General features: G+C 44.2%; 1 protein-coding gene across 3 annotated transcripts in view; it reads right to left on the bottom strand.

Moving 5' to 3' along the window:
• Nucleotides 1–12,912, bottom strand: part of FOXRED1 (FAD dependent oxidoreductase domain containing 1) — a 176,671-nt gene that overhangs the window by 22,314 nt on the left and 141,445 nt on the right. For all 3 annotated transcript variants that reach the window (XM_068240321.1, XM_068240320.1, XM_068240322.1), the window contains 2 exons: nucleotides 7,763–7,923; nucleotides 398–527 (listed from right to left, as the gene is read on the bottom strand). In XM_068240321.1, coding sequence (XP_068096422.1) covers nucleotides 398–527; nucleotides 7,763–7,923 — 291 coding nt within the window. The remainder of the gene's footprint in view (nucleotides 1–397; nucleotides 528–7,762; nucleotides 7,924–12,912) is intronic.

The following is a 12,912-nucleotide window of genomic DNA, read 5'->3' as shown; positions in this document are numbered from 1 at the left end:
ATACAGTGGTTGCCTTTGCGGTAACCCACGTTTGTAAGTATAATACTTACCATTCATTATCTCATTATCCAGTACATATTACACTATTTTGGGCTCTCGGTTTTTCTGCTTTATAACTGTACATATTAAAGACATGAAATCACATCTTGAGCGCATTTTTGAAAAATGCACACGCAAATTGCGTGTGGTGGGAACAGTGCCATTAAAATGCGGTGGATGCATTTTTACTGGAGAAAAAGGATGAACATTTAGATACAAAAACAGTCACAAAAAACAAAGTGTGCAGGGAGCCAAAGCTAGAACTGGCAAGTGATAAAACACAAGACATTGCTCCTGTAGTTGTCTGTGTATCAGTTCGCATACTGTATTTCCTAGTAGTCAAGGCTTATGTACCCACCTCTGGTGGCGAGAGACCTCCAATGTAGTTGCCACCAAATCCCTCTCTTCTGAAATATGCCCCAGAGCTGTCAATCAGTAGTGGACAGTCCATGCCAGGGCCTTCAGGGCTATTAAACACGTAAACATATCTGAAAGAAAAAAAATTGCACTCATTCCTCCCAATTGTAAACTTTCTTAAAAAATAAATCTTACCTGGCGTGCAATTCCCCAACACTGCTATAAATCTAACCTGAACAGTATCATTGTATTTCCTGTGCTACACCATCTATCCATCACTGCTTACTTTCTCCTTCCCTCATTATTTCTACTCCCAGCATAAACACATGATCCCTGTATATACTTTGAAAACTTTAAAAATGTTTATAGACCTATTCAAATCTCAAAACAGGCATATGCATAATGTATTTTGTAAGAAAACTATTATGATAAAAAAGATAGATGTGTGTCAAAGATCATAAGAAAATGCCCCAATGGCCTGTATTTTTAAACATGCTAAACCGGTAATACATGAAAGGAGTGCCAAAGGCTAGAAACACCAATACTCTATGGACTTCAAGACTAGAACAGTTTGTCCAAGTATTAATACCCATGTATATGTTATACTTCATCACTGGATATACATCCCAAGGAAACTAACCCAAACTTCAGATGAGAAAGTAAACAAATCACTGATAATGTAGGGCCAGGTTGTTATTAAAGTTTAACCTTCGTAATAAACATGTCTATCAAGAGCAGGCAAGGTCTTCAGATCGAAGCAAGTGGTTTTGGCACATGGCGCTGAACTCTGTGCCCCCATAGCAGTAATGTCATACTGCGGGAGGCGCATAAGAGTAATTTGAGGTTCCGGCAATCGCCAGACCCTGACATCTCCCTCCAAGTTGCAACGACTGAGGGAGCTGGAATTGTATTTTACAGCGCTTGGGATTTGAGCAGCGGTAGGGTGGGCCGCTGACCCTGCCCCCAGCTCACCAGCAGCGTACATATACGTATGCCTTCAGATACAGGAAAAAAAAGACTAACACTAGTAATAAAAAGGAAAATGCTCCAGCATTGTTCCAACTATAAAAGGTGAGGAGTGAGTGTAACCATCAGAAGGTTCAAACAGGGATAATGCTGGGAACACACGATGCAATTTCCATTCCAATCGACGGGAATCGGTCAATTATTTCTGACCTGTCAGATCTGTTTCTGTTTCAATTTTGCGAAGTTATAATCCAAAAATTGATCCCTTTATAGATCGGGAGCAGTTTAGACATGTACACATAATACAACTTCCCGTCAGATTACTCGTGGATCGGACAGGAAATTGCATCGTGTGTTCCCAGCACCAGAAATGATCTGTAAATGTATGCAGAAAGAGAAGTGGTTTTCTCTCTCTGATAGAAAAAAAAGTCTATCTGTAAGTTGAAATCAACCTGATGTTTTAATTGCGGCACACAGTATCTTTGTTTTCTTTTTAAAGGAAATAAAATGTTAGCCTTCATGTTCCCGCATTACAGGTTTATTTTAAAAAGGGCAACAGGGCAGCTCATTCTGGACGCACATTAGCACTGAGGGATGCTACTTTTTGTGCTACATGGCTGTAAATCAGCTCTAATATCAACTACACACAAAAGTAGAACAGCAACCTGACATGAAACAGTGAGATGCAGTTTAATTCAGTAAAAAAAACCTGCTGAATTTAGCTGCAGTGGATTATACAATGCTACAATTAAAGGGGCACTATGGCGAAAAATTTTAAAATTTAAAATCTGTGCAAACATATACAAATAAAAAGTATGTTTTTTCCAAAGTAAAATGAGCCATAAAGAGAACCCAAGGTGGGTTACAGTGTGTAGTAGAAATCGGACAGAAGCGACAAGTTTTGGACTAGTCCATCTCTTCGTAGGGGATTCTCAGCAAGTGTGTAGCAGAAATCGGACAGAAGCGACAGGTTTTGGACTAGTCCATCTCTTCGTAGGGGATTCTCAGCAAGGCTTTTATTCTTTATAAAGATATTCCCTAAAAAAGGATTTAAACAATTATGCTGGCCAGCTTCCCTGCTCGCTACACAGTTTTTTGGCAGTTGGACAGAGCAACTGCCATTCACTAAGTGTTTTTGAAAATAAATAAATCCCTGAGAATCCCCCCATGGAGAGATGGACTAGTCGTCCAAAACCTTCTGTCAGATTTCTACTACCTACTGTAAGTGACAGCAACATAGGAGAAAAGTAATTTATGGCACATTTTACTCTGGACATATTTGCACATATTTTAAAATTTTAATTTTTTTTTGCCATAGTGCCCCTTTAAGAAAACGATCATTCAACACACTATGTTTTTGACAGAATGGGAATGTACATAAATGTTCCATTCATGCACCTAACCACTCATCCAAATGCAGTATGGTAAACGTACCAATAAATGTCACGTAAAATTCCACTTTTGTTGAAAAAAGGGAAGTCTGCCTAATTTGGTTCTTTGAATTGCAAGGATTAGTGGTAAATGCTATTCCAGCTTGCTTACGCCACAGCACTCCTGACTGTTGGATGGAAGTGCCAAAGCCTGCTTTCAATCAATGTAAGGCCCTTTTTACCACGGGAGGCTGAAGGCGATGAATTCACCGCCTGTCAGCTGCAGCGGCCAGGGCTTGGAAGCACTCATGGGCATTTGAAAGGTGTCCCCATGGAGTTACATCTGAGCACAGCGGTGGTGTTTACACAGTTAACACCACCACGTGCCAAATGATGAAACCTGTATTAAACTATGCCATTTTGGCTGTATGCAACTGCAGCCGGAAGGCTGAACAGCCCAACAAGCAAGCAGTTCAGCCTGCTGTGGAAAAGGAGGACTCCTGCACTTTGCAGCAATTTACTGTTGCAGCAAAAAGGGAATTTCTGGGCAGTCTATATCCGAGTATTATTGCCATGCTTAAAGAGAGTCTGAAGCGAGAATAGATCTCGCTTCAGACCTCATATATAGCAGGGGCACGTGTGCCCCTGCTAAAACGCCGCTATCCCGCAGCTTAACGGGGGTCCCTGTCCCCCTAAATCCCCTCCGTAATGCAGGGGAGCGCTTCCGCATTGGGGCAGGGCTAACCGCCGCAGCCCTGCACCACGCACGTCTGTCAGCGCGTATCTCTGCCTCTCCCCCGCCCCTCTCAGTCTTCCTTCACTGAGAGGGGCGGGGGAGAGGCGGCGATGCGCGTCTGATAGACGCGCTGGGAGGCAGGGCTGCAGCCGTTAGCCCTGCCTCCAGGAAGAAAGAAATCTACGACCAACTTGCGACCAAGGTTTGCGGGGGGTGGGTTGGGGATGAAGGGACCCTCGTGCAGCCGCGAGATAGCGGCGTTTTAGCAGGGGCACACATGCCCCTGCTATATATGAGAGCTGAAGCGAGATTTAGTCTCGCTTCAGTGTCTCTTTAAAGAAAACCTTAACTGAAAATTAAAAGTCAAAATAAGCATACACAAGTCATACTTACCTTCCATGTAGTCTACTCCTCAGTGTCTTTCTCCTGTCCTGCGTCCTGCTTGTCCACTGTGATCAAGGGAATTTTCCGTCCTCCATTTTGAAAATTGCCATTACCCATAACAGCTTTCTGGTCAGCACACAGTTAAACTGTAACATCGCTCACCTGAGCCATAGGGAAACGTGGACATTACCTGGTACATCAGTTTTCCTCTCAGCTATAACTGACAGCAACTGATATATTTCAGATCTGACAAAATATTGTCAGAACTGGAAGGGATTATTGTCAGAAGAAAATGGTGAGCTTCTGAGAGGAACTGATGGCAAGGTAACTATGCAATGTTCATTTGAAGTTACCTCATGTGTTTAGTTTAAATATTTTTACTCAGTACAGGTTCTTTTTCAAAAAAAAACAAAAACAAAAAAAAACAATTACCGCTTATGATCAGTGATGGGAAATCATAAATGGCTGCAAATTCAAAGAGGAGAGGTATGTCTAATAGTATTAAAGTGGAATGGAACATGTATTGCTTCTAATGCATTTTCAGTTCCTTTGCTGTTGGGTGTGCAACACTGGCCTTTAACCACTTGAGGACCCACCCTTTACCCCCCCTTAAGGACCAGCGCTGGTTTGATTGATCTGTGCTGGGTGGGCTCTGCAGCCCCCAGCACAGATCAGGGTGCAGGCAGGGAGATCAGATTGCCCCCCTTTTTTCCCCCCTATGGGGATGATGTGCTGGGGGGGTCTGATCTCTCCTGCCTGCTGTGGGTGGCGGGGGGGGGCACCTCAAAGCCCCCCTCCGCGGCGAAATTCCCCCCTCCCTCTCCTACCTGCTGCCTCCCCTGGAGATCCGGGCTGCACAGGACGCTATCCGTCCTGTGCAGCCAGTGACAGGACGTCCCCTGTCACATGGCGGCGATCCCCGGCCGCTGATTGGCCGGGGATCGCCGATCTGCCTTACGGCGCTGCTGCGCAGCAGCGCCGTACAAATGTAAACAAAGCGGATTATTTCCGCTTGTGTTTACATCTAGCCTGCGAGCCGCCATCGGCGGCCCGCAGGCTATTCACGGAGCCCCCCGCCGTGATTTGACAGGAAGCAGCCGCTCGTACGAGCGGCTGCTTCCTGATTAATTAGGCTGCAGCTGGCGACGCAGTACTGCGTCGCTGGTCCTGCAGCTGCCACTTTGCCGACGCACGTTATGAGTGTGCGGTCGGCAAGTGGTTAAGTAACCATGTAGTAGATTGTTACTTTCCTATCTGGCAGTCAGGAGGCTATATATTATACAGCAGTAGTGGTGATCCTGCCAGGCACACAGGCCCACCAACAAACTGTCACTTATGATAAAAGACTGCCTAATGGTGATGATGACACCACCGTGGATATTATTTAACAAAAACAACTTTCATTATTGAAGCCTATTAGTAACATTTTTCTTTAGGGAGTTAAAAAGGCAATGTGCATAATGTACAAAAAAGTTGGCAATCTCACTACTATTTTGCTTACCTATTTTGCCACAGTGAAATCTAACTGCACTCTGCTAAAAAAGGGAAACAGGACTTTGCTTAAAGAGAGTGAACACAATTATGATAGAGGATGCCAAAATATATTTAAAATGACTGCTGACTTACAGTCCTTTGCTTTACAGTCCTTTGCTGAAGACCTACCTACCCTGGTTCATGCATTTGTATCCTCCCGCCTAGACTACTGCAACGCCCTGTTCATTGGATCTACAGGTAATGTTCTGCGTCCCTTACAATTAGTACAGAATGCTGCAGCCAGACTCCTAGCCAATGCCCCCCGCAGCTCACACATCACCCCAGTACTGCAAACTCTTCACTGGTTGCCAGTAAAATGGAGAATCAATTTTAAGATCTGCCTGCTGACATTCAAGGGTCTACACCACATGGGACCCAAATACATAGCGGATCTATTGGAACTTTATGCCCCTCCACGCACCCTCCGCTCTGCCAACAAGATGAAGCTGTTTATTCCCAAGATACACTTAACATTTGGTGCCCGGGCCTTTTCCTATGCAGCCCCTACTCTATGAAACTCACTTCCACAATCAGTACGAGAGGCTCCTTCTCTGGACAGCTTTAAAAAAAAAGAAGCTAAAAACTCACCTCTTTTCCCTAGCGTTTGAGACTGCATAACGCAGGGTCACAGCGCTCTGAGTCCCCAGGAACAAAAGCGCTATAGAAATATTATTGTTTTTAGTACTTTGCAGGGAGTCTGAAGATGAACTTTTTCACCCTACTATACAGGCTTAGCTAGACCACAGGTGTGAAGGATATAAGGAGCCATATGCAATTAACTTTCTCTCCAGAGTTTTCTCCTATGAGATCATTTTCGATTTAGAATAACTTTTCAGCACTTTACAATGGAAAAAGTATGTGAAAAAGTGCTTACAAAATTATGATAAGTATTTTTTGCTTGCTGGTGATTTAAAAGGCATTTTATTGACAAGTTTGAAAATATCATATTGGAGAAAACTCTGGAGGAGTCTGCTCTGTAATCATTGGTATACTATGGATATATCTATTATTAATTTTTTTTTCAGAAAAGAAAAAAATATTACAAGTGCCAGCTGAGAATTCAGAGAGCCAGGTCTTATCTGTTTGCAAGCTTTGCTTCTAGAAAAGTGGTCATTTCTATGGGATACAGGCTTGCTCCCACAGGAAACTGCAAGCCTCTCACTCACTCTTGCACCATCCCTGGCCTCCAATCACTTGAATTCTCTAATGGAACATTGCTGCTCATTGCAACAGTGTGCATTCAGCATGAAAACAAATTGGTCTATTATATAGATAGATTGAGGTTTTAAATTTGCTATGTGGGGCAAAGTTAAAAGTGTCTATGGTCACTGTATAAACAGTCCCCATAGGAAGGTGTGAGTACAAACAATATACGAGTATGTTGTGGAGACAAGCAGCATATTAAACACGCACGCACAAAACACATGTATACACATGTATAGCCAGGGATGGATTAAAACAGACATTACACAGTTGAGGAGGGAGATTTTCTAAAGACAATTATACACACCCCACTCCTCCACAGGTGCAGCTTTTCCATGGAAGCCAGCTGCATTTTAACATGAGTGTGAGTGCGAGTTGGTAGCTGCCCAGCCAGAAGCCAGTGAAGGCCACAGTGTGCTCAACTGGAAATATTGCTTGGTAGAGCTGTTGATGTGTTGCTGAGCTTCTGTGCTTTTTCTTACCTTCGCTACTTTTCATCACAGAGTGTGATACACAATGTGCATGGAGCCATGTTTTGGACACAGCCTTACTACCACTACAATACTGGCTTTCTTAAAGGGACTCCGAGCAGTGCAGTAACTTTGGAAATATGCATACCATTGTGAAGCTCTCTTTCTCCTCTTTCCAATGATATATAAACCGCCACCCTACGCCTTTTAGTTTTCATTATTTTGCAATCGAAATCGCGGCCGCCATCTTGGATTCCTTATTCAGCATTGTATTATGCAGGATGACACTTTCTCCAGTGTCGGCAGCTCCATTCAGTGCAATGCAATGAAATACAAGGAACCCAGGGGATATAATAACAAACATCATGCCGGTAGGTGTGAGGATATAATTAATTAGTTGTGGGTATGCTTAAAGGCATACCCATAGGCACTGCTCGGAGTCCCTTTAAGCCTCCCTCCCCAATGCAATCGCTTCCGTGCCCTGAGATTGGTACAGGGGTGGGTTGAAGTGCTTGAAAAGCCTGGTAAGCCAGACTTTCCTTATTTGCCACATAGGATAACGTCATTGTGCATGCTGACAATGATTTTTAGATTTATTAGATTTTATTTTAGGTTGGGTGGACACTCTGAAAGCAAGAGGAGGTGATTATTTGTGAAATGGAGCAAGTATATTATGTGTTTTGTCACACAGTCAAACTTGTCACCTTTTTCTTGGTTCTACAGGAAGTTTAATTCCATCTATAGAGTCAGGATCTCCTATACCCACTCCAGCCAGCTCTGCCAGTTTTGAGGACCAAGCACCGGCAGCATTAACAACTGCAGAACAATCTACTGGATGATTTTCCATACTGTTCGGCATTGTCACCTGGAATAAAGCAAAACAATTATAATAAGCAATAGAATGCATCGGTTAAAGAGACTCTGTAACAAAATTTTCAGCCTTAGTTCTTTTATCCTATAAGTTCCTATGCCTGTTCTAATGTGCTATGGCTTACTGCAGCCTTTCCTACTTGCACAGTGGCTGTGTTATCTCTGTTATCTAATCTAATCTGTTTTGTTCTTTCGGCTCAGGCTGGAAAGTGTGGAATGTTCAGGGCTGCTTGTGATTGGATAGAAGCGATACACACCCCCTCCAGGCCCCCTGCAGGCTCTGTATGACTCACACACTCTGCTTATGTGAGCCCATCACAAGCTGGTTAGTTTGTTTGTAAACACTGCCTAAAACTGGCAATTACAAGCCAGGATTGAAGCAGAGAGTGGCAGAAACAGCACAGAGGGGCACAAGAGAACACAATGAATAGAATGGTATGCTTTTTGCTGTAAAAATTTTAGAGTACAGATTCTCTTTAAGCATACAACAGCAATGCTTTCTAACATTGTTCTAGAAGATGATAGTGTTTTGTTTTCTATAAGCCCTGATTAAATTCATATCCTTTCTCCCGAAAATTTCTCTCTAGCAACTAAAAAGTGAAAAACTACAATACAAATGAAAAAAAAAGTCATATAATGTGAAAACATCTGTGAGAAATCTCAGTTCACTCAATCAGGGCCGTTGCCCATTCAAAGGTCAAGTATTTTTTACATTCCATAAAAATTCTTGAGTTCATTGGGGGACCCAGCTTAACCAATAAGGTATAACCCTGCTGATAAAAAATATCCATTCATCAAGTTCACCCAGGAAAAAAAAATTAGGCAAATTTCTGTCCTGCGCCTTCACATATTCCAGTTGATCCATGGGAAGGCAAAAAATCCTTTACAAGGTCTGGGCCATTTAATTTTTAAAGGAAAAATTTCCTTCCCAACTCCAGGAGGCAGCCAGGTAAAATCCCTGGATCACCTCTGCTGGGAAGTACCTAGTAATTATAGCTGTGGTTTTCATTCAAAGGAAAACTTCCAAGCCTCTTTTAAACTGAACCTGAAGAAACTCGCTTCACATTAGAGTCTTACCTAGGTAGATGGAATCCTCTGTTGAAGCAACACTAGTTACAGTACATGTGAGGGATGATGAGCATACCTTTGGTGAGTTGCCTCTTAACATTTCATCCCTTTTACAGAGGACGTTTAGTTAGAATTGCTATTCATTTTGGCAATGATGTAGGTAGTAGCTAGGTTTCTTATATGGGGCAGACTCCCTGACATTTTTCATTGTGAACCCCTGCACTTTATGCCTTGTTTGAATCTCCTGGATATATATGCACTCTCCCTCAGGGCCGGATTTCTACTTTTTACCACCCAAGACCCACTTTCACCAGCCGCCCCCTGACCAACAGCATCTCAACCAACCCCACCCCCCAACTTGCACACACTTTTCCCTCAAGAATATAGCCTTAAAGTGAACCTGAAGCAAAATAAAAATTAGATACTTACCATAGTAGATCCTCCTGGGGCCCATTGTTCCAGTGCTGGGACCCTCTGATCATATTCAGACCCCACCACTGCTGCTTGGGGCCCTCTTCTTACTCAAGGCTGCGCTTCCCTCTGTGTACAAGCCCCATTGTACTGGTTATGCTCGAGTATGGTCAGTACATGTCCAGTAGCACAAAGCCACTTCGTGCTACTAGGCATATACTTGCATATACACAGTACGGTTGTGCTTGTACACTCTCAGTATAGGTAATCAGATGACCCATGCATTAGGGAGACGTGAGGACCAGAACTGGGGCCACAGTATGAGTTAAAGGACCAGGGTGGAATATGGGGGGGGGGGGGGGGCATACGTGAGAAGGGTGTGTGAATGGGACTGTGCATGCGCACTCAGAATGCCAAACTTACAAAGCTGCCAGTGGGAGAATGGAGGGGCTCAGAGAATGCTGTGGAACCTCATGGACTACAGGGAGCTGGATAAGTAAAAATGCATAGTTTTAAACAAAGCTCAGGTATGCTTTAAAGAATAAAAGAAAACATCACCACACAACTCCAGAAAATGTGAACTAAGCAAAAACAAAACAGGATTTACACATACTTGGGCTTTTTCCTGAGGCAGGGGTGGGATACTGCTCCTGGCCCATCAGTTACTTTAGACTCCTCTCCATCTGCAATAGCCACACTTAAAGAGAACCCAAGGTGGGTTCTAAGAATCCTATTAGCACACAGAGGCTGGGTCTGCATATAATGCCCAGCCTCTGTTGCTATACAGCGTCCCCCTCAGGCCTCCCCTGCAGTCTGCTTTCCCCATAATTCAAAGCCGTGCTAGCAACACACAGCGTGTCGATAGCCGACTGTTTAACTCTGGATGTGTCGATAGCCGACTGTTTAACTCTCGCCGCTCCCCCGCCTCCTCTATATCTCCGCTCCCCGCTTGCGTCCCTTCCCTCCAATCAGCGGGGAGGGAAGGGATGCAGGTGGGGAGCGGCGAGACTGACACATCAAGAGGTTAACAGCCGGCTAGCGATGTCGCTAGCACAGAGTTTGATTTATGGGGACAGCAGAGCTCAGGGGGGGGGGGGGGGGGCTGAGGGGGATGCTGTATAGCAACAGAGGCTCGGGATTATATGCAGACCCAGCCTCTGTGTGCTATAAGTAGTCTTAGAACCCACCTCGGGTTCTCTTTAAAAAGCTGCAACTGACCTCAGCTATGGTGCATTATGCTTTGAAGCAGCAAGGCGGCTGTGGCCCAGATCATTCTGCACATGCGTAGTTTGAAAATAATCCAGATCGCACATGCACAGAACCTTACTGGCCATCGCTGCTGTGCACAGCCACTGGGGTGCGTAATCGAGGAGGCGCTGTGCACGCAGGACTTTGCATGTGCCATAGCTGTAACTGTGCCCATTTGTAGCTTTTTAAGAGGGGTGACAGCTATATGACAAAGAGGACTCCTAAGGAACTGAGGGGCAAGAACACTCTGGGGCATTTCTCCCAACTTTTTGAAATGAGAAAGAGGGACACTGAAGCCACACCCCTGGCACGCCCCTGATCACGCCCTGTCACATCCCTAGTCACGCATACCATAAAGATTTCATGAGAAAAATATGTTGTTTTATAATTCAATTCACACCAGTCCTTTCTATCCTGGTTCATTATCCTTCAAATTAACATTTTAAAATTAGTAATATATCAAGTTAAAGGATGAGAATTAAGTTTAGAGTCAATTAAACACATTTTTTCAGTAGAGAAATACATATAATTACATAGAAAGAGGGACAAAGTCCTGAAAGAGGGACAAATGAGGAGGAAAGAGGGACAGAGGGACTGGGTCCGCAAAGAGGGACAGTTGGGAGCTATGCTCTGGGGGGCTGGAAGAAACTCCAGAAATGTGTACATCCATCCTGTACTTCTGAATCAACTTACAGAGTCCTGAGTCCCCTCCTCCACTCAATCACGACATGCTCTCTCATTCCCTCACAGGATGTCACCCCAGGACCCGGCAGCCGTACAATTCCTGCACACAAGTGCAGCCATGTGGAAAACAGGGGGAGGAGATGAGCCTCCTTTGACTTTCCTGTCTTGCTGAACACATAGCAGAACTCCTCTTGCGTGCTTCATATTGCCCGGGCACACAAGCAAGGGGGAGGAAGTGGGGGGGGAGCAGCCTGACGTCTAGGAGAATGACAGCGAGCAGGGCTGCAGCGATACAGCCGCTGCTCCTGTCACACTCAAATTTGTAAAGCTGCCCTCTCTGTTCCTGTCATTAGCCGCTGCTGCTGCACACATAGACATGCTTTTGTGTGCAGAGCAAAGCAGGCACTTACTGTGGGAATAGTGTCAGCGGCTGTGGTGAGCCTGGTTGGCAGACTGACTGCTCGTTTGTCAACCCGCCCCTTTCCTTGGCTCCGCCCTAGGCATGTGCCTTATAGGCCTTCCCACAAATCCGGCCCTGCTCTCCCTTGATGTCTTGATACTTATCATATGTGGATATTATAGATTCATTTTACTACTGCTGTACTGTGCTGTTTGCTTTGGTTTTAACTGCTTTTAATTGAGATATGTCCCTGATCAATAAAGACTTATTCATGATACTTTATATGGAGTGTTTACATTACTTACTTTATGCTATATGGATAACATTTTCTTTTGGAAAACAGTTTGGTTCTTCCATGGCGTTTTATTGATATGTTTGGCTCTTTTTTGCTTGCACAACTAGGTAGAGGGAAGGTTCAGGATACCATAGAGCCTTCTCAGTCATCTGTCCATCCCTGCACCATACCTGGTTAAATATTCGACCTGCTAGGTCAAATAGCTTAGACACTGCTCAGGCAGCTTTCGGAAGTATTTGTGTTCTGAAGATGAAACCATCTCTTGAGTGTGGGCTTGCACATGCGCATTATAAATGTGTTCATCTTCGGAGAAACTTGAGGAAGCAAGTATTACCGAAGGCTGCCCGAGGAGTACCAACGACCCAGCCGATTACATAACTTTAATAGGGGATGGGACAGCACTGGAATGACAAGATGGACTGAGGACCAGAAAGGCTCTATGGTATCCAGCGTAGTGCAAATTAAACATTTCCAGATTTCACATTGTTCTTTGTGTCATCTTTGAGGTAAGCCACCTCTCATTTATTTATTTATTTTATTGGTTTAATACAGTTTATTACTTTTGGGTGCATCTTTCACCACATCTCCACATCTTCTGGTATTATTCCAATTGACAAATACAGTGGTACTGCCAGGTCTCCTGCTCCAATTTTTGTAGAAGGAATATTATTGCTATGAATTTACAAATCTAGAGGCAGGCCATGAGGGAACATGCTGCATTGCTACATTCTGTATATTAGGGCACATAGGTGACCAAGGAAAGAAATTAAGGGGTAGAGGGAAACCAGAAGTCAGAGGAATATAGAAAGTGCCGTTGCTGGCCTCTTTTTACAAAATCCTACTTGCCAGGCTGTCCTGATGATTCCCTGATTTCAAAA

This window comes from Hyperolius riggenbachi, chromosome 6 (assembly GCF_040937935.1).
Source record: "Hyperolius riggenbachi isolate aHypRig1 chromosome 6, aHypRig1.pri, whole genome shotgun sequence".
NCBI classification, from domain to species: domain Eukaryota; kingdom Metazoa; phylum Chordata; class Amphibia; order Anura; family Hyperoliidae; genus Hyperolius; species Hyperolius riggenbachi.
The sequence above is the reverse complement of the archived record's forward strand: the minus strand, read 5'-3'. Positions and strand labels throughout refer to the sequence as shown.